At 43.5% G+C, this 21817-nt stretch overlaps 1 protein-coding gene across 1 annotated transcript in view; it reads right to left on the minus strand.

The window, feature by feature from the left end:
* HMCN1 (hemicentin 1) overlaps positions 1–21817 on the minus strand; it is a 170751-nt gene that overhangs the window by 41481 nt on the left and 107453 nt on the right. Inside the window, exons 48-67 of the mRNA XM_064720409.1 lie at positions 19878–19964; positions 19279–19470; positions 18379–18552; positions 17343–17456; positions 15790–15935; positions 14072–14222; positions 13184–13387; positions 11495–11608; positions 10489–10676; positions 9966–10062; positions 6951–7112; positions 6648–6761; positions 6324–6526; positions 6007–6088; positions 5763–5894; positions 5396–5545; positions 4231–4390; positions 3542–3666; positions 1968–2151; positions 1699–1796 (exon numbers count right to left, since the gene is read on the minus strand). Coding sequence (XP_064576479.1) covers positions 1699–1796; positions 1968–2151; positions 3542–3666; positions 4231–4390; positions 5396–5545; positions 5763–5894; positions 6007–6088; positions 6324–6526; positions 6648–6761; positions 6951–7112; positions 9966–10062; positions 10489–10676; positions 11495–11608; positions 13184–13387; positions 14072–14222; positions 15790–15935; positions 17343–17456; positions 18379–18552; positions 19279–19470; positions 19878–19964 — 2877 coding nt within the window. The remainder of the gene's footprint in view (positions 1–1698; positions 1797–1967; positions 2152–3541; positions 3667–4230; positions 4391–5395; positions 5546–5762; positions 5895–6006; positions 6089–6323; positions 6527–6647; positions 6762–6950; positions 7113–9965; positions 10063–10488; positions 10677–11494; positions 11609–13183; positions 13388–14071; positions 14223–15789; positions 15936–17342; positions 17457–18378; positions 18553–19278; positions 19471–19877; positions 19965–21817) is intronic.

The raw sequence follows: 21817 nt of genomic DNA on the forward strand, positions 1-21817 counted from the left end.
AGAACATAGAGTGTGGGCACAAAAAGATGAATGAAAAGTGGCAGGTAGTAAACTTAGAATCCTGCATTACTAGAGAACAAATGGGATTCATTTGTGAAAGCAATACTGCTAATGCCTAGGATGTGTTTGGACACTGAACAGAGTATTTGTCACTTTGAAATTCATCCAGTCACTGACCAGAAAACTGTGCTCGTATATACTGGAAAAGGGTGTATGTTTGAGAACTGCTTATGCTGCTGTACAAATTGATAGCAATGATGTTATTCTGTCTAGTGGAAACCATTCTAATCTCTGTATTTGTATTTGTAATTTTGCTAAGATTATTGGGTGTGGTTTTTCGTATTTGGTACCAGTAACATCCCACCAGCTGATTACAGCCAATTACACAATGTATCACAGACTACCACCTACCCCTATTGGGGTGAACCTTACATTGGTAAAACAATTAATTAAGCACCAAGACCTATTAGAAGTCTTGAAAGAAATCCGAGAAAGTGGAAAGAAAACCTTAATTACTGTCCAACATGATACAAAGGAGATAACCAGGGTTCTACAAAGAATAAGACAAGATATGACTCATCACTGGTGGGATGTGATCTTTGGATGGTCACCAACTGCGAATGGAGTCCTTAATAAGTTGTGTCACCCCATTGTAGTTTTACTAATATTAGTTGGGATAAGCTTAGGATTGTCTATTATATTGTTAATTTGGAACTGTAGGATGCTACAACGAATAGCTGTACTAACCTCTTTGTCGAATGTACATGGTAAAGCGCTAAAAGACACTTATTGTTGTGGAAATTTTCCTTAAGTAAAAGAATTTACTTATTTCCTAGGAAAGGGGGGAATGAGACAGAGTAGGTGAAGTGTCTGGGAGAGGTGAAGGGTCTGTGGAGCTAAAGCTGAAGGAGAGGCCGCGTTCCAGAGACAGCGAGGAGACAGAGAAAGAAAAACAGAAAAACCACGAGGTCAATCTGCCCCCGACCTAGGAATTCCTCCGATAAAGAAGAATTAGTGCTAAGTGTCATGCAAGATGAATATGTATGAACTTATTGTGAAACTGTATGCATATGCATTTGGAAGGGGGATAAAAGGAGGTCTGAAATCTTCAGGGGTACGCATGCCCTTTTGGGGAGTCTTGCGTCCGGCGCGCGTCGTAATAAAAGCATACCGGGCTTTACAACTTTTACAAGTTGTGAGGTTTCTTCTTTTCTCCGCAAAACAACAGGGACATGGGACAGAGCTCAGTCACACACAGCACAGGGACAGAGCTCTGTCACATCCAGCACAGGGGTATTCCAGGCACAGAACAGATGGAACAAGCTGCCCTTCTGCACTTCCCCACTTACATAGCTGTGCTAAACTTTCCTTACAAATTGAATATTATTGTTTCTAAAAAACACTTGTGACACATTATGGGAGTTGGAACTAGATGAGCTTTAAGGTCCCTTCCAAGTCAAACCACTCTGTGATTTTATGGTTATGAGTAACAATTCAAGTAAGGATTTTCTAGTGTTAAAACACTTCCCATTTAGGAAAACCTCAACACTTCAAAAAGTTAGTATTTTCCCAGTGATCATTTCTAAGATATACTTGTGGCTGTCTCCAATAAGGTGTTGGTGAGAAAGAAAACTAAAGAGTAGGTTTAAGAAATCAAGAATTAAGATTATTTACATAAAACATTTCAGAGACACTCACCCAAAACTTGCAGGTTGTAATGTTTGTTGTGCACTCCAGCCCTGTTAGATGCTACACAAGTGTACACTCCAGTATCAGATATCTGCACTCGGGTAAGCCTAAGGAAAAAGCAATTAAAGCAAGCTATAAATGGAATACATGGAACACATTACCTTTATTATGGGTGGTTTGGATCAAATTTTACTCTTGCTTCCAAAAATACAGCAGAATTATGCTGGTACCGCAAAAAAGAACAGAAAGTCAGCCAGTTAAAAGAAAAGAAAACCAACCTGAGGATCTGCCCAGCTGAGAGGATCTTGATCTGGGAGGAGACAGACAGAGGAAGGCCATTCTTCAGCCAGTGGAGCTGTGGTGGGGGTGTGCCAGCAGCAGCACATTCAATATTTAGGGAGGTGTCCAAAAGGGCAGTGAGCTCCTCTGCTTCATCTTTACTATTGGCTATTGTTGGAGGAACTGCATTTTGTAGATGATGGAAAGGAATGTATTAAAACAGGCTCTTGAAACCATTTCACCCTGCAGGAAATCCTGCCCCTAATACCCCACTGGCAATTCAGTAAGAGGATCCCATTTCTGTTAGAGTAAATCCTCAGACAATAATATTGAGCACCAAAAATCATCCATTTACATATTTCAAATCAGAGGCACTGTATAATGACAGCAGACTTCTCTTTGATTTGCCAGCCTGCAGCAAGTAAGACTTAGCTCAGGGCCTGAAGTTCCTGAGGAGAGAAGGACAGTGCAGGAAGGGATGGGCTGAACCCATCCAGAAGGGCCAGAAGGGACCACTTAAATTCATGGCCTTCAATAAATCTATAATACAGTGAAATCACAGAGGAGGAAAGTTAATTTACTGGTGTCTGGATGCATCTGCTAATTTCATTCTTGAATGGAGAAAGTTCAGAATGCCTAGGTAAGTATTCTGGATGATGACACAAATTGCTGCTCTGGGGCTCTTCGGGGCTAGAGGGGAAAGCCACAGCCTTGGGGGGTTCACCATGTAAAGAAGCCCAGCCAGGTGCAGCTCCAGGCACTGGCTCAGTTAGAATCCCATCACTCACTGTGACAGTGACACCAACAAGACTTTTAAGTTGGTTATTGCTTGAACTTCAGCCAATGCAAACTGAGCACAAACTCCCTGCTGTTGTGCAGAGCCATTCTGTGCCAAAAGATGTGCTGTGATCATTCAGCACTGTTTTTTATGATACCAGAGGTCATCTCTTACTGCCCTGCTCGTGTCTGTGAGTCTGTGTAAGGGGGACAGACACCTACCCTGCAGAGAAACCCTGCCTGGGCAGAACTCTCCTCTCCTCCCTCCACTTAATGACCACATTTTCCACAACTTAAAATATCCACACTCTATGCTGCTGAAGGATTACACTCACTAGCCACTGGATGTCAAACTGTGCAATTTCCTCCAACACTCCCTCATTTTTAAACTCTCGGGACCTTTAACTATCAGCTCCCTTCATACCACTCTGCTCATGGCTGATGTGCTTTGATTGGAATTAGGGAAGATAATACAACAAAACAGCAGGGTCACAGGAAATCAGCCCAACTATAATCTTCCCCACAAGAAATAAAAAAATCACCACAAGCAGAATCCCTCTATTATGAAATCCACCCAAGAATTAATTCCTGTTTATCCCAAAACACATTTACCAGCAATTTCAACCCTTTTGTCATTGACAGAGCATCCTGTGTAATATCTACAGCAGAGGCAATTGGAAACATGTGCATGCAGGATTCCACTGCAGACAGGCATTCCTCCCTGGGCTCTCCCTTGGGAGCACTCCCAGGGATGGATTATGGAGCAGGCTTAGGTTTCACATCTGGCAGAACTCACCATACACATTCAGGTTGAAAATCCTGTCCTCCTCTCCTGCAGGGTTTGTAGCCACACAAGTGTATTTTCCTGTGTCTGAGGTGAGAGCTCTGGAGATGTTTAATGTGCTGCCATCTGGAGTCACTCTACAAGGACCATCACAAAGCACAGGGAGTTTGTTTACTGTTCCTCTGACCTAGCAAATAAACAATCTGCTCTGGACATTTCAGTAACTACCTCTATCTTCCTGGGAGCTTGATGAGAGAAGCATTGTGTTTTGCAAAATATTTCTGTTAGAGACAGGCTAAGAAGTTTTTCCTAGACATGTCCTGTTTGACTTGGTTTTAAGATTCAACTCCAGCCAGGCTTCTGAAGGACCCATAATGATAAGCTTTAAGTGAAATACTTCTATGCCTCTATGCCTTTCCCCTCCAAAGGAACTAAATGACCTTAATAAACTTTCATGAAGCGAATAAATATTTATGGAATTCATTAACTGAGAAAGACATAAATATCATGAACTTATCTCTGTTAAGAAAATGAAATTTTTAAAAATCAAAGGACTAACAAATTATACTTAATTTATAGAAGCTGAGGAGGGAGATGATGTTCTTAACCTGGCTAAGCTCCAGTTCAGGCTCTCCTCATATTCTCCCCTTAGGGGCCTTAAAATTATTGAAGAGAATGCAGTGTCTGCTAGTTTTTCTTGCCTTATCCTGTGTAAATCATCGCTGGCAACTGTTTTTCCATCCTTCAGCCACTGCACATCCGGGGAGGGCACTCCAGTGGCATTGCAGAGCAGCTGGACACTCTCTCCCAGGAGGACACTGACCTCGCTCGGCATCTCAGAGCCAGCAATACTGGGAGGAACTGGAAATGCACCACAAAAGGATGAGATTCAGCAGCAAGAAATGTAACCTGCCTCACTGCAGTAGCTCATGGGCACCAGGGCTTAGTACAGCACCTGGGGCAGGCTCTCAGCAGCTGTGGCTGCCCCTGGACCCATGGAAGTGTCCAAGGCCAGGCTGGACGGGGTTTGGATAGTGGAAGGTGTCCCAGCCCATGGCAGGCCCCTTCTAGCCCAAACCAGTCTTGGATTCTGTACCCAACACCATCATAGCCCTGTGAACAGCCACTCTAATTCCATTCTAATCAAAGCCATTTCCAGCCTGCATTCCCAAGGAACAAGGAAGAAAGTCCTGCTATCCATGAAGTCAAGACTGTCAGTTCCACTAATAAGTTCTGAGCATTTCAAGCAATTTCAGATACATTTGATCAAACAACCAGCTTGACATTCCATTCCTAAACTTGGGGAGAAATTGGCAGGCAGGGGTACACCAGTGCAATTAGTGGGGATGAGTCATTAGGAACAGAGGAAAACACAACAGTTGCAGATTAAGGGTGATTCACAGCAAGGCAGGAGGCAATTCCATAACAAATAAGGGTTTGTGATTTGAGGTGGGGGTGGGGAAAGTATTCCTAAGGAAATTCGGGCAGTAGGTCTTTGCTAACTCCTGCCATGGCACAACAGGTACTACTGCTTCTGAATCCATCTCTCTGTGCTGCTCCACAACCAACCAAGGCAGCTCCAGTGCTCAGCAGGAGGAAGGATGTGACCAGCAGCAGACACACACACAAACTGCAGAACTCTGTTCAAGTTCCACAGTCAGGGCTTAAGGATATTCTTTTCCACGCAAATTTTGGACTAGAAGTATTGAATTCTCCAACCACTCTCCCCTCTGGTTACAAAAGTAAGAGTTCAAATTCTCCACTTTTCTATGTGGTTATGTGATCTCAGTGTCCTCAGCACAGACAGTGTCACATTTACCCGATGTTCCATTAGCTGTGTTCCCTCCATCCTCTGCCATCCCTTACCTTGGATGGAAAGCACATAGGATTTCTCAGCTTTCCCCTCTGGATTGGAGGCAATACACGTGTAGGTGCCACTGTCCAAGAGCTGAGAGCGAGCAATCTGAAGCTTGCTTCCAGCAGATAAAATATGAACTTCAAGGGAATCCAAGTTTTCTGAAATACATAAACAAGTCATCATTCGAAACCAGCTACAGGGAGCAAACGTCTCTTTTGGGAGAAATTGTTCCATCAAAGTTTCTAAACAAAGATTCCAATCAGTTCTCATAAATGTCTAGAGACAAATAAAGAAGAAACACAAACCAGACAGCAAACAGCAAAGTGGTGCCTCAAAGAGGGGAAGAAGAGGAGTGAAAAGCATGAGAAATGTTACCTATAGGTTTTCCATTCTTAAGCCACACTAACGTGGGTGGAGGAATTCCAGTGGCATCACACACAAAGGTGACAGGATTACTGATGGATTCAGTGACCAGCTCTTGCTCAGGGCCCTCTATACTTGGAGGCACTGTGAATGGAATGAAGCAGTAAGAATGTTATGTAAACTGATTTGGAAGTGCCTAATCTGCTAAATTTGTGTTATTATAAAAACGACTGTAGATGATGCAGAGGGTGCTTACCATAAACATTGAGATGGAAATTTTTATCATCTCGTCCCGCAATATTTATGGCTTTGCACACATACTGTCCTGTGTCAGAAACCTGAAACAAAAACAAGTTTTAAAAGAAATCATTATGGATTCTTATTTTCATGCTACAGTTTAGAGACATTAACAACCTGTGCCTCTGCCAACTCAAAGTGCTTCTCACAGGATGAAAAGCCTCCAGGAAACACATGTCCCATGTACAGCAAGTAAAACACACCACTAAAGAGTGGAAGAATTGCTTGGCAGTGGCAGAGCAGCGGCAGATGCAGCCTCCCCCCAGCCTGGCCCACCTCTGCAGCCTTTATCCGCAGGGTCTGTCCGTCTGCCAGGATCTCCAGGGCAGCAGAGTCGGGGAGGAGGCGGCCGTTCTTGTACCAGGTGATGACGGGGGCAGGGATGGCGTTGGACTCACAGCTCAGGGTCACCGGGGTGCCCACGCGCACGGTCAGCGCCGTCACCGACGCTCCCCCCTGCGCCTTGATGCTCGGGGGCACTGGGGAGGGAGCCCACAGTCAGCTCTGCATTGTGCTCAAACAACCCCATATCAACGCAGATAAACCTCCCCACACTTCCCAAGCAACAAATACTATTTCAGAAAATAGTAAAACACAAACCAAGGACAGTTAGGAAGCTCTTCTTCTGACTTTCCCCAGCTTGGTTCCTGGCAGTACAAGTGTATTCTCCACCATCCAACAGCCTGGCTCGGGGAATCTGCAGTGTCCGAGCACCTGGAGTGAGGAGAGAAGACTGGAGGTTTGCTCTGTGCTGACTGTGACAACCCCAAAGGCTGTTTTAGAATGCAGGTGTAACAGGCTGAGCACAGGCACTGTGCTCCACCAAGAGTGGCCATGGGCCCTGTCGGGACAAACCAGACAGAAGCTGAGCCCAAAGGCTGCAGAATAGCTGAGATTCCTCACCAGGCACAATAAAAGTGTTGGAATTTGAACTGATAGGCTTTCCATTCTTGAGCCAGATGAGATCAGGAGGTGGAAAGCCTGTGACCTCACAAGTCAGAGAGATGAAATTATTCACCACCACGGTCAGATTCTCAGGGTTAGTCCCAACAACACTTGGAGGAACTGTGGAGAGAGAAATACATTAATAGCACCTATTACTGCATCAGCAAAGGATTTCCCACAAGATCATGATTTACTACATTAAAGCTGAATTGCTGCATTTTGCCAAAGAGCCAGGTTGCAAAAGTCTTTCACATCCTATGAATGGATCTGCTACTCTTTGGATGCATCTGCAAATGAGACTGAAACAATCTAATGGTCATTCCTGCTCCTGTACTTCACAACAATGTCAATTACTCCATTTGCAGTCCTTCTGTGCTGGCCGCTTGGGAGGGCTAGTGAACCTACACGAGATCCTGACAATGCACTGCCAATTTTCTAACACTGCTCATGGACATTTGCTGTGTGAGGCAGGATACAGCAAATTCCCACTGTAGGATATGTAGGATGACTATCACTTCTTCCTGATTCCTTGCTGCTCCTGTTCTCTCTGGAACAATCAATTTTCCACCTACAGAGACCCCAAACTTATTCCTCCCAACACAGTTCAGAGTGGTTCTGCCAACCAGACAAACCTGTTGCTTAGCAGTGAGCTAAGCACTGGAAAATCCTGGCATGCAGCATTGCTCCAAGGGGTGCATTCCTTAAGCTTATAAGTCCCAGAATTTTTAAATCAAGAATAGTTTGACATGTGACCTTTCTACAAGAACGATTTAGAATGAAAGAACTGTAAATCTCTTCCTTTTAATAACCTCCAAGCTCCAGTTGCCATGTTTTTGCAGTGGGGATATATAAAACACTTAAGAGGAAGGCAAAAGCATGTTCTTGGCTTTATTGGGTGGAAAAATCATTCCAAAGAACACATGGAATCCTCCTCTTCAAAGACAGAAATACTGAAGCATTTTGGCCCATCTCCCCCTGAAATGCTCCAGCTGTTTGCTGCCACTTGAGTGACACAAACCAGTCATTAAGGCAACTTTATGGCTCCTCTGGGCACTGCACAAACAAAAGCATTCCATATAAATGGGGAATTCAGTCTGTATTTTTCAGCTTGGAATAAATGAAGAATATTTCCCTGAAAAAGAGGATAAAATGGTTCACTAGAGCAAGTGGAGAATTCTGATGTGACGGCATTTGATAGTTATTTATATTTATTTACTTTTACAGTTCATCTTCCACAGATGTGATTATTGGCAGTGGGTAATTTAATGCAGGGCCAAATCTCAGCAGTCTTTAATGGAACTTGCTTAAATTGTGGCAGTGTTGATTTCAATTTCTGCAGCAAAAAGCACCCACAAATGTACCACAGGTAATCTGCTTATGCAAGTGTATCTGTATGTGCATAAAGTCACAGTCAGGGGCTCAAATACAGCACTCAGCATGAAAATTACCTATTAATTCCCTACTATTTTAAATCTGGGTGCTTATTTCCTATGTTTTAAAAGGCGTTATATTTGTTTTATTATTCAGATCATCTTCAGTATTTTATTTAAATTTATGGGAGCAGTTCTATTAGAAACACAAAAATGCAGGGAAACAGTCTTTTTTGTGACATTGACAAAACACAGATCCTGCTGCTTACTGATAATGTATTTTCCTTAGTGCTTCACCCTGTGTGGTCTTTTCCTGAACAGCTACACTCTAATTTTTCAAATTAAACTGCATTAAGAAAAATAGACCTAAGTTGCTAATACTGTTGAGTTAGAATTGAAACTTCATGCAAATATTTCTTTTAAGAGAATAGTATTCAGCCATAGTCACTAAAACCAGATGTTTTTAAGACAGAAGTTTAAATTTAAACACGAATGTCAGGAAAAGTGAAATATTTTGATTTAAATGCAAAACTCACACATCAGGAAATCTGGGCAGACTGCACTGTCTGACCAGAAAATAATTTCTCAGAGAACAACTCTAGGGCAAATTCTTCCCATGATAACACTATTTTTGGCTAAGTGCATTACTGAGTAGCAAAAAGTGCCATAAATCTGTGCCATGTAGTAGGTAAATTTGCTGCATGTGTGACAGAGGAAAAAATTCAATTATTCTGGGTGCAATAATCTGACTCTTCACTTTATTGGGATGCTGGTACTGTCTTTAAATGGGAGAAAGTACAGCCCTTGTTTTCTATCAGATAAGGCAGAAAAACTTGTAGCTGCCAGTATTCCTTGTTGGGTTGAAACATGGAATGGTACAGAAGAATTAGTAGGAATGATACTACTTCTCTCTTCAGGATGGAAAGCTGAAAGTGGGCAGAAATAGAAGGGGAAGTCTGGGTTTTCTCTGAAATGTTAATTAGAGATGTCTTGATTTTCTGAAGTTATTGGGAGAGGGAAGGGGAGGACGTAGTGGAAATGTATGTTTTATGAAAAATGCCTTGATTGTATTTTTCTTAGACTTCTGAGGCCTAAAGCCAACATTTCCTTTGACCCTATTGTAACTCCACCAAAAAAAACCAAAAATAGAGAACAGAAAGCAACCTCAAAGGGCACATTTCTAAAACCCAAGCTTTTACAAGCTAACTACCTTTTTTTGATGCTTTCTATCACTCATTTCTTTGAAAAAATGCATTTTCTGAATATATCAAAACAGGCTATAATTCAACCTACTTGTAATTCATGATTCCAGGGCTCAGCAACTCCAACTGGGTGAACACAGCCACCACACAAGGCTCCCTCAATTACAATTCCCACCTTTCTGGAACATGTATGGGGACCTAAAGCCACGTGGTATCAAAAGCCAAATGTTTTCAAGGTACTTTAAACTGATACTTGAGTTCTGGTCTGTCAGAATCTCCATCACACCCAGTAGGGCTCACATGAATGAAGCTGAGGGGGTCTGAGCAGTCTGCTAAAAATAACACACTCAAGCTGAACCAGCATTTGACAGAAGACAAAAGTTATGGATGAGAGTACTTACCGTGAACATTGAGGTTAAAATACTTCTTGGCACTTCCAGCTATGTTTTCTGCAATGCAGACATACCTGCCAGTATCTGTAATTTGGGAATTCAAAATCTAAGGCAAAAAAGACAAAATATGGCTTTGGAGTTAATATACAGACAACTCACTGCGAAAGAAGCAAGTGGAGAGGATTAAGCCCAGCTCTCTGCTTTCACTGTTTTATTCAATTTCATTCATCAATGGGAAGGGAAGTTCTTCAGCATACACTGTTTTCACTATTTGCTCAAATAAAGTCAATAATATTTAAAAGCAAGTGATTTCAACTGATGTGGTTCATAGCATGATCCCACAAATGGCTGGATCTGAGGAATTACATGAGAGTGACAAGCAGCAGGTGAGGGACAGGAACACAGGACATAAACTCCTAAGGTGCTATTTGCAGCAACTCGTAGGAAGAAGAGAATACTTCTTACTCTGCAAAACCAGACAGTTCTTTGTTGCCAACCCCCAGTTTTTCCACTACAAAAAAGATGACACTACCTGTAATCTCCTTCCATTGGACAGCAATGTGTGTTTGTCATCCTCTGCCAGGAGCTGGCCATCCTTCTGCCAGGTGATCCTTGGGGAAGGGCTCCCAGTGGGAATGCACTCCATGGCTGCCTCCTTGCTCACCAGCACAGTCACCTCCTCAGGCACGTCCCCGTCAGCCCCACTGATGGATGGGGGAGCTGCAGGGAGCAAAAGTGAGGAGAACACTCACTCAGCACCTCTCAGGTGGTTGTGAGATTAGACTGGGTTTGAGGAGAAAAGAATGAAACCTCCAGTGAATCCAGTGACAGATAAAGCCATCCCATGAGTAGTTCAGCTGGAACAACTCAGCCTACCTCCAAGGACTGCAGCAGAACTACACTTATTCACAGCATACAGAGAGAAAGAGAGGTGAAAATCTGTCTTCCAAATATTCCACTGTGTTCTTTGCCATCAAAATAGAAGATAATTTCCAAGGCAGGACCCCTTTGTAACAATAAATCAGTATTTTCAGTGGTATAACACTGCCATAAAAGCAAAGTGTTACCCAAGGCTAAAGCACCAACACATCAACAGACACAAAAGGTCATCCAAATGGTTGTGGCAGGCATTCATTAATCTAAATCTTCAGTTCCCTTCAGGCTTTGGGAGTTCTGCAGGAATTGCAGAAAATGATGGCCAAAAAAAAGAGAAAAGTCTTGGTCACAATTCTCAAATGGGAAGCTGAGGAGAGAAAAAGAGATACGAAGATAAAACCTGGATTTTTACCTATGATTTTCTTTCTGGTGAATGGTGAGAGCTGTAACACAACTGAGTTCCTACAACAATGACCTATACACATGGAACTAAAACCATCAACACTCTGTTCACACAAATCAGTACAGCTCCAGCACCCTAAACACATTAACGTTATCGCTTACAAACACACATTAAACACACTAGGAACTCCCGGGCTGTAACGGTTGGTTGTTTTGCACAGAACCCTTTTTAGGGCACTCAGAGGGGAAGGGGAGCTCACAGAGCACTCGGACGTTGTAGTGGATGGAGTCCTGCCCGGCCTCATTGACCGCCACACACGCGTATCTGCCAGCGTCGGCCGTGCGGGCCCGTGCGATCTGCAGCACCCGGCCTCCTGCAAACAAAAGGCCAAGGCAGCATCAAGCACTCTCCATCATCTCCACACCACATCCCACCAGAGGCCTGAGCAAGCAAATTTATGAATGGTCAGCATTTGGTCTGAATTATAAGTAGCTGACGGTTTTTATTTCCTGGCTACTTTTTCTACAGGCAGATAGTTGGAGTGCAGCCATGCTCATATTGAAATGTTAGAAAAGAGCAATTAATTCCACATAAAGGAAGATCATGCCACAGCAATACGTAGCCAGGCATTATTCTTCCATCAAAACCAGAAATATTTCTCAGTAAGATGGCACAGAACTAACAGGCAAAAGGAAATACAAGCACAGAATATTCTGTTCCAAACTGAACAGATATTTACTTCTGAGGCTTAGAGGTACTTTTCACTCTATTCTTCATAAAAGCACAGTCATATACATATCTTCAGAAGGAGAGGAGTTCTTAGGAATACACTTTGGGAGTATTTGTCAATGCTTTCTCAAGAGATGAACAAGATGAAGAAGCAGGAGCTTCCCTTTTACCACTGCCCTTCCTTAAATACTCCATCCCAAACCATCTCTGCTATAGTAACACTCATGACAGTAGGCAGCTCTTTTCCTGCCCCACAAGCTTAACTACGGGATTATGGCCATTTCTCTGCTGCAAACATGCTTTCCATGCCTCACTCCTTGGTTAAGAGGCTTTTCTACTCCAATTATCATTGTGTCAAAGCAAATTTAATAAGGACATAAATCAGGAACACATCAGAGAGAAGGTATCATTGATGCATTTCATCTTGCAACACACTGAAGTGTCCAAGGCCAGGCTGGATGGGGCTTGGAGCAACCTGGGCTAGTGGAAGGTGTCCTTGCCCATGGCAGAGGGTGGAATGAGATGAGCCTTAAGATTCCTTCAAACCAAACTGTTCTGCAATTCCATGATTCACTGTGAGAGTTCAATGGTGACATTCACACCATTTTAGGGACTACTTCTTAAATTACAGAAACACAACTTAAGGCCAGGGACTGGAGAGAAACATTTCCAGCTAATGAAGTCTGAAAAAAACATTAAAGAAGCGTTCTGAAGGGGAGAAGTGTGTCATCACTACAAAAATACCAGCACTAAGGCCACTTCTTAATCACAGAATCATAGAATGGTTTGGGTTGGAAGGGACCTTAGAGATCATCCAATGCAATCCCCTGCCATGGGCAGGGACACCTTCCACTATCCCAGCTTGCTCCAATCTGGCCTTTCAGGGATCCAGGGGCAGCCACAGCTTCTCTGGGCACCCTGTGCCAGGGTCTCCCCACCCTCATAGCCAAGAATTGCTCCCCAATATCCCATCTAAACCCATTCTCTTTTAATTTGAGTCCCTACCCCCTTGTCCTGTCCCTCCATCCCTTGTGAACAGCCTGTCTCCATCTTTCCTGTCAGCCCCTTCAGGCACTGGAAGGCCACACTGAGGTCAGCCTGAAGCTTCTCCTCTCCAGGCTGAACAATCCCAACTCTCCCAGCCTTTCCTCAAAGGAGAGGGGCTCCATCCCTCTGATCAGCTCAGTGCAGGGCCAGCGAGTGCCAGCTGAACACTCACCTGGCAGGATGAGCACTCTGTCACTGGAGCTCAGGGGGTGCCCATCCTTAAACCACGTGAGCACAGGGGGAGGAACAGCGTTGGTCTCACAGTACAGTGAGAGGGGGTTGTTGACAATCACATCTTTACTTTCTCCACCTCTTTCTGCATCCACCATGTTCCCAGCTTCCCATTCCCTGTAAGACTTTTGGAAGCTAGGAGGAACTACAACAAAGAAGAGGAATAATGTTAGCATTTTGCAGTAGAAGTAGCTCGTTTTGAAGTAAAGAAATAAGAAGTTATTGTAATGTTCAATAGCAGCAATAAAAATAAAGTGTATTAAATAAACCCCTCCCCCACATTAAGTTACCCAGGAAAACTCTAGTTCTTTTAGAAGAAACAATTGAGCAATTTACTAAGTATTTTTTGAAGAGTAATAAATAAATAACAGTGTAAGATGACCTGGTAACAAACACAGAGGGTATTCATCAACAAAAATACAATGCGGTATCTGGTTTCACTCAAGCTCTCATTTTGTCTAAATTTTCTGAAATTATTCATGATTGTTTCCTTGTATTTACACACAGTAGGCCAATAGGATGCTTATGTCTAGGGCCTCTAAATACTACTTGAAACAGAAAAGTGAAGTATGTCTTAGTTCAAAACAAATCAAAATTTTTCATGGCATTTAGAGGAAGATTCAGAGTTCCTATGTCCTTGCACTGATTTCACAAACACAACATAAAAAAGAATAATCAAATACTACATGTCAGCAATTAGCAAAATATCCCTAAAAACACAAAAGCATTGGATTTGACCATGCAAGGGTAAAGGACCTAAAATTATTAATTCCAACATCCCAGAACACTAAAAAAGCAGGCTAACAGGAGATTTTTATTACCCTTTTACCTTGTATATTTACATCAAATTCCAGTTCATCCTCCCCAGCAATGTTGGAGGCCAGACAAGTGTAGCGCCCCGTGTCTGACACCTTGGCCTCCTTGATGTGCAGGGTGTGGCCACTGCCCTGGATCACGACATGCTCATCTGCCTTCAGTGGCTGCAATGTCAATTCAAATGAAAATTAATACTCAGCAAAGAACACACCAGAAATAGCCACATTTGTGGCAGTGATATGAGTAAACTCAATCAAGCTCCAAGTTCCTGGAGACAATTTTCTTTTCATGGTTGTCAGAAACTCTACATCTTCATCCTTCCACTCGTGGTGGCTGGTCTCCTCAAGGATGTGATTTTCCATCACTCCTAGCCCTAGTATGCTGCTGAGACGAGCAATGCCATCCCCATCAGGCCAGTGCTTTTGTGGCATTGGATCCAATCCCTGACTCACTGGCCAAGCTTCCAATACCTGGAAAATTCCCAGCTTTCTGTGAGGTGAACAAATGGATCTAACCCATCCTACATATCCGCTGCCAGCAAGGACAGGGTTTGAACATAGAATGGACAAAGCAACAGCACAGAGAGACACAGGATTAGATATTCCTGTGCCCAAATGGGGCCCACAGGTGATAGCAGAGGCTGCAGTGACACAGCCTGTGTGTCCAGAATACATTCATTAGATGTGCTCATCTACATAAGCAGCCTGGTCTAGTGGTCCCTGCCCATGGCAGTAAGGGGTGGAACTGGATGGGCTTTGAGGTCCCTTCCAACCCAAACCATGCCATGAGCCCATGCTTCCATGATTAGGGAGTCAGCACTGAACTCCAGTCCTGCAGGGAAGAATTCATTCAGTCCATGGACAGGACTGAGAGCCTTTCACCCACGGCAGCCTAAGGAGGAGCAGCTGCTGTGCGAGTGGCAGTCAGGTGTGCACGGTCACTGCCTTTGGGAACCTCTTAACTCCCCAAATTGAGTTTTTCTTTGGCAATACAGCCAGGACTCCCAGAACAGCAGGGGACACCTGAAACAGCCAGTGGGTGATGATCCACGTTAGTCCCACATGCTCATTAAATCCATGAAGAGCTGTTCCACAATGAGTGCCCTACCAAGAACAGCTCAAGTAAAGGATTACACTCTCCTTTCTTACAGAAGAGCAGCACAGTTCCTTTTTAATTTACCCTCTGTGCTCTACTTCAGTGTGTCCCCGTGGCCCTGCCCTTCCCAGCTCCCCAGACAGATCCATGGAGCACCGTGTGTGGCAGGACTTGTGCCTCACCCCCCCAGAGCAGCCAGATGCTCTTGTGGCTTTGTGAGCTCTGCCAGGACCAAGGGGGAGGCTCTGCAACTTCTGCAAGGGCAGCACTTGAGAGAACCATCTGTAAATAACAAGGCCTTTGGGGGCTTTACACAACAGCCATAGCCCTGCGGTCACACCATGGGATGCTCCTGCCAAGAAGGGCACTCCCTCTCCCAGCACAGGCCAGTGCCAGGCCTGGAAACTCCAGCCCTGGTGTCCCAGGCACCACCAGGCACCCAGCAAAAGCCAGAATGTTGACTGGCAGAGGTCTGGGTGCCAGTAAACACCCCAAACTGCTGGGCAGTGCTTCTGCCAGCAGCAGGGAGTGAGAGTGACTCCTCTCCCTGCATGGATGCTATTTCCAGGGATAGGGAACACGCAGCTGTCCCTGTCCCACATCTCCTCAGAGGAAGGAACTGAGTTTGTGACTGGCCTGTCCATCCTTGTACCAGCTGATGGCAGCAGCAGGAATGGCATGAACTTCACACTCCAGGGTCAGGCTGTGGTTCACTTTGATCTTCACCTCCTTGGGGGACAGCCCTGTCCCTGAGACATCCCCTTTGGCAATGGTGGGTGGAACTGCACACAGACAAAGGCAGAGAGGGGAGAGACTGTCATGGCTTACTGGCTGCTGCAGCATTTCAACATTAACTAAGATGATAACCTCCTGGAAAGCAAGTGCATTCGCCCAACAAACTGCCTCTGGCCCATAGCCAAATGATTACTATATATATATACATGTATGTATTTTCAGCTATTTTTAGTACAGTTATTATGTACAAAAATATACAAAATTGGGTTCAACACTTCTAAACATGCTGGTTTTTAAACAAGCAAACCTGACTACAGCCCTACCTAACTACAGCACTTCATTATTACATGCCTGGCTTCAATTCTATAAAGTTCAGGGTATTGCACTCGTTAAGGAGCATTTTAATGGAAACTAATATTCCCAGAACCATATGTTTGATCACAAGTCCACACTCAGGGTAACTAGTCAAAACTCAACATTTCCACTGAAATCCCAGTGTTGCAAAATCCTGTTTCTTTCTGAAGCAGAAGGAAAATAGCATGTTTCAAAATTTTTCAGCTGCCCCCCAGCTTGGTCTCATAATATTTTTGAAATTATGTAAAATGCTTTCAGAGAATTTTTGACTCTTCTTTTCCACTGGGAATTTTTAAATTTTCCCCTAATACTTACAGTATCCTAATGACAACTGACAGTTGCAATGGCATTTGGGGATGGAGGGCATTACATTCCCACATAGCCATGCATTAGTAATGAACTCATTTGTCACCTTCTCGCTATTCCAAATCCAGAAGGGGCTTATTAAGGACTTGGTGTAATTAAATAACAGTATGGGTACTGTAAAGGAGAAACCAATTCCAAATCAGAATGGGAAATTTAAAATAAAGTTAAAAATCATGCTTGATTGAGCCCATAATGAAGAGTTTGAGCATTAAAATTGAGTAGGTAGAGATTCTCAAAGGAAAATGTGCTGACAGAAATATTCAAATAGGAAAACTCTTGTGCATATAGGATCTTATGGAAGGATATAAAAATAGTATCCTTCTGTTTTGCCTTCCTCAATAAAGCGTCCCATTAGATGTTAGAGGCCGTCTCCTCTTTTTCTAAAATGGTTTCTATGCTCAGGAGATTCTCTGCTCACATCTCTCATTGTGCTGCACTCATCTGACCTGAAAATCAGCTCCAAAAGAAGCATTTCAGAGGAAACCGGAGTTCAGTGTTTCTTAAATGTCCTCCCCTGAGTGACATAAAGGTTTTTAGCACAACTGTAGCATTGCAAAGGATGCAACAATCAGCTTTTCTGGTGTCCTTCCACCAGCAATGCCAGAGATAATACAGATGTCTGCTCAGCAAAGCCATTAATAGGAAATCTTGTATTCATCAGGACAGATAAGACTGCAATAGGGAAATGGAAGAATGCAAAATTAGAATTTCAAAAACTGAAAGCATTGCCATACTGTAGACTATCACTTCATAGTGCCTCAGTGTCTCCCCAGCCTCGTTTGTGGCAATGCAGGTGTATCTTCCAGCGCTGTCCTGCTGGGCATTCAGGATCTGCAGGGTCCGCCCACCTGCCAAAGACACAGCCTTTAATGGCACTCACACCACACTCCTGCCTCCCGGTTATTTAAATTCATGCAGCGTATTTCCAACCCTTTGGTCCAAAATCTGCCCCTTGAAGAGCAGAAAACTTGACTGCTTACTATGCTAACTACCATGTGTAACAAATGAGTGCATGAGTCATGGCAGTGCCATGGATCACAACTCCTGTTGCTTATGGATTCTTGGGAAATTTCTTAAGAAATTTTGTCAAGAAATTTGTGCAGGGAATTTCTTGAAGATATTTAGCCAAGACTCATTCTTTCTCTGAACACTTGCAGTTAACAAGGTAAGGTACTTGTACATCTACAGTACTCCAGTCTTCCTTCTGAAGCTTGCTCCCATTTTCCACTTCCACAGGTACGAGGGAAAAGTTATTCTACTAACTAAAAATGGCAAACTACTGATAACCTAGAAAAATCCCACCTCATTCTCTTTATTAATTTGTATCTCTCTCCATCTAATTTCCACATTTAATTGCGAGTCATTTATATTCATCATTAACTCATATGAATTTTTCCATCATTTTGCTTGTCGGTACAAAATAATAAATACATAATAAAACACAAATAAACAATCAGTCAATGTGAAGTACTTAAAAATATTGGAATGGGAAGTGCTAGAGAAGTACAAAGAATCCTAAAATGGGTTGGAAGGAACTTAAAGCCAATTCATGGGCAGGGGCACCTTCCACTAGCCCAGGTTGCTCCAAGTCTCATCCAGCCCGGCCTTGGACACTTCCAGGAATGGGGCAGCCACAACTTCTCTGGGCAACCTGTGCCAGTGCACTGCACTTAATAGAAATATATAATTTGATTTTTTTAAAGAAGTCTGTAATAGAAAAACATGCAATAAAAGGATCAGGTGTTATTTCTCAATAAGAACAGCGTTTACCTGGCAGAATGCGGATGTTTCTGCTGGACTCTAAGGGATTCCCATCTTTCAGCCAGGTGATGGTGGCTGGGGGGTAGGAATAAGCTTCACAGACCAGTGAGGTGGGGCTGTTGAGGATAACGGTGATATCCTCTGCATTTCCTTGGCTGTCTGCTCCCACAATGCTTGGAGCCACTGGGAACAACAAAATCAGTAACCACAGGGAGGAAAGCCCCTCTCTGAAAAAAGCCTATTTTCTTGATCCCTGATCAGTCCAGAAATCTGGCTGCAGCCTCAGCTAGCTGGGGAGCAGTCCTACAAGAAGCACCAAAACCCAGACCCAGATAACACTCAGCAGGTTTTATGTTTTGTCCTGAAGTCAGCAGTGATCCCAAACCAGTGGAATTCACTCCCACCCGTGCCTTTGTCAACCACAGCTCCCCAGGAAGCCAGCCACCACTCCTTGAGCAGAGCTGCTGCTTGATGATCCTGGAAGGAGGGATGAGCGTAGGAACAAGGGTGTGGAAAACAAACTCACCATTGTTTGCACTTCTTTGTGCAATAACCCTCATGAAAAAAAAAAAAATAATGAGGAGTGCAGATGGTTTCATCTTTTCTGAAGAGATCACAATCTGAAATGCTCTTCAGATGCTTCTTGCTTGAATCACAATAAGCCAAAGTGCTGTCCTGCCCATTCCATAGGGGTGACACCCTGTGAAGGTTCCCTGTGCTCCAGCTCTGTTGTCTAAAGCACAGCACTGGTGTTTCTATTAAACTCCTACCACCTATCAATTACTAAGATGTAAAACTCTAATCACAGACAGGCAACCTGTGCACTGCTGCCAAAAAAGCCCTACAGAATTCCAACAGGACTCTTTCTGAGCTGCCGGCTCCTGTGGCAGAGGCAGCCCAGCTGCTCACCAAGCACGTTGAGGCTGTAGGTTTTGCTCCTGTCCCCAGCAGCGTTGGATGCCACGCAGGTGTAGCGCCCCGTGTCCAGGAGCTGCGCCTCGGAGATCTGCAGGGATCGCCCTCTGGACATGATCCTGGCATCTCCAGCCTCAGCGAGAGCCTGCCCATCCTTCAGCCACGTGACCTGCGGCACGGGGTTCCCTTGATGGAGTCGGGAAAATGGCAAACATGAGTTGGTGCGTAACCTCTAGGATATACCAAGATTTCTGAGAAACAGGAAAATACAGTTTCAGGTGTGCTTTTCATGTACATTCAAGAAGGGAAGTTCTGAAAAATGCATTCTGAAGTCTTTGAACCTCCTGAAGTGATATATACCTTGTCTGAAATTCCATAGGCCTTTGAAGAAGAAATATCACAGCAACACCCTCTGGGTTCATCTCATCCAATCTTTACAAAGAGTGCTTAGTCCTGCTCTAAGCACCACAGTTAAATCCAAGATTCAAAAATCCTGCTGAACTGAAATCCAGTTAAAAACAGGCTGTGCAGCACCAGTAGTGATCTGACCATGGCTTTGATGAGCAAAGGTAAATCATAACCTGTTCATTTACCTGTCACCTCACACGTCAGGGTAACTCCGTGCTTCTCCTTCACTTTCACATCTTCAAGTGCATTTTCCCCCACAATCCCTGGAGGCACTGCAACAGGCAAGGACACAACATCAGCATGGATTCAGCAACAATGAAATACAACAGGCTGCTTGAGGATGCTGCCAGGAGGGATGAGCCTGGGAACACGGGACTAGGAGAACAAATTTACCATTGTTTGTGTTTGGTTACACAATCACTGCCATAAAAAAAGAAGAGCAATACAACAGATTCCCAACAAGTGGATGCTGTGCCACAGCTGATCAGCGTTCTCTGCAAATACAGCTAATTCCATATGGGAATGAACACACTACACAGGTCTAAGGCACATTGCTGTGGTACAAATTACATTTTTCTAGGGAAGTAAAAGATAAAATCCCTAAAATACCTATCCCACCCTCCCCAAACAGCCAACCCAAGGCAAGGAAACTCCTACTGTATGGCTGATGTGGCTGACATGTTTCCAAATTATCCTGGTGAACTTGTGCTTTTGGATGTGGAGGGCAGATTATGAGCATGCTGGGGAGTAGCTGCACTGGTTAAAAGCTGTGATCAATTATTTCTTTCAAGGTAGAGGCATTTGTAGGTCAGGCCAAAAGAAATTGGCACTACAATTCAAAGTAGGCATGGAGTGCAACAGTCTGAAAAGGAGACCTGTAGTAATTAGGAAGCAGCTCCGTCTCCAGGAGATATAGGAAATTTTGTAACAAAAATGTCAGAGTAAGGAGCCTGATTTATGTTTTAATAATCCTGCAAAGTGAAAACTTTCAGCCTAGATAGAAGACCTAAGAAGAATGGAATTAAAATATATTTAATATGTTTAACAGCTTGTTTGTGATCTAGCTTGTTGCTGGAAGCAAACGTTTTATAAAAGTAAGAATCATGGAAATATGCAGAATTCATTGTCAACAGAGACAAGAATGTTACACCAGATTTCTGATAATTAATGAAAGGTTCAAACTTGAGTGAAGGAAACAGATGGGGAAAAACAAAACTTAAAATCAAAGTTCAGCACTTAAGTCAGGCCAGAAGTTACTACTATTCATAAACAAAGACAGCAACTCATTGCTTTGACTCCAAAATAATACAGTAAATCGTCAACACATCTTAATTTCAAAAATATGGCAAACCCTTTTCAAATATATAAATATTGTGCTTATTCCACCAAGCTCTGCCTGCAGACTGCTGCACCCCCTACAGTAACCCAGAAAAACCCTGGCATGTCTGTGTACAGCTCCCGCTGACAGCAACTGGTAAGGATTCTGTGCCACTGTCAGGACCCATTCCAGTAACTTTCCTCTAGAAAGACAAATTATTGGGGGGAGGGAAGAGAAGACTGAACAATGGAATAATGGAATTTTCCACTTGAAATCAGCTTCACTGAGCATTTTTCTTCAAGGAAAACAAAGCCTATGCAATAGAGATTCCCAGAACCCTCAAGAACACCCTGCTACTAAAACCCTCCAAAGAAAACAGTCAGACAATGAGTGCTTTCCAGTGTTTATCCCTCTCGTCCATTCTACCACACTTACACTTCCATGAGCTCATCAAATAAACATGAACTGACTTGAATGGGAGTTATCATTTACTGGCTGAATATGCCCAAATCAGCTGGAGGCAAAGGAAGATGAGGGGCGCTCAGCACCTCAGAGAAAGGAAAAACAGAGAACAAAATTCTACACAGAAATGCTGAGAGAAAACTTGCACTGTGCCAGACCTAACAGTTATTGATAAAAATAAGTTACTAAACCAAAAAGTAGTGTGTTCTGGGGAAAACACTGATTTGCAAAACTAAGCAATACATTAATGGTTCTAAATAGCATCTAAAGAGCCTGCTGGGCAACTCCTGGTCTAAGTGCATGAGCAGGATCACCCCTTACCACATTGGTTTATATTCTTTGTCA

Source organism: Zonotrichia leucophrys, chromosome 8 (assembly GCF_028769735.1).
Source record: "Zonotrichia leucophrys gambelii isolate GWCS_2022_RI chromosome 8, RI_Zleu_2.0, whole genome shotgun sequence".
NCBI lineage: Eukaryota > Metazoa > Chordata > Aves > Passeriformes > Passerellidae > Zonotrichia > Zonotrichia leucophrys.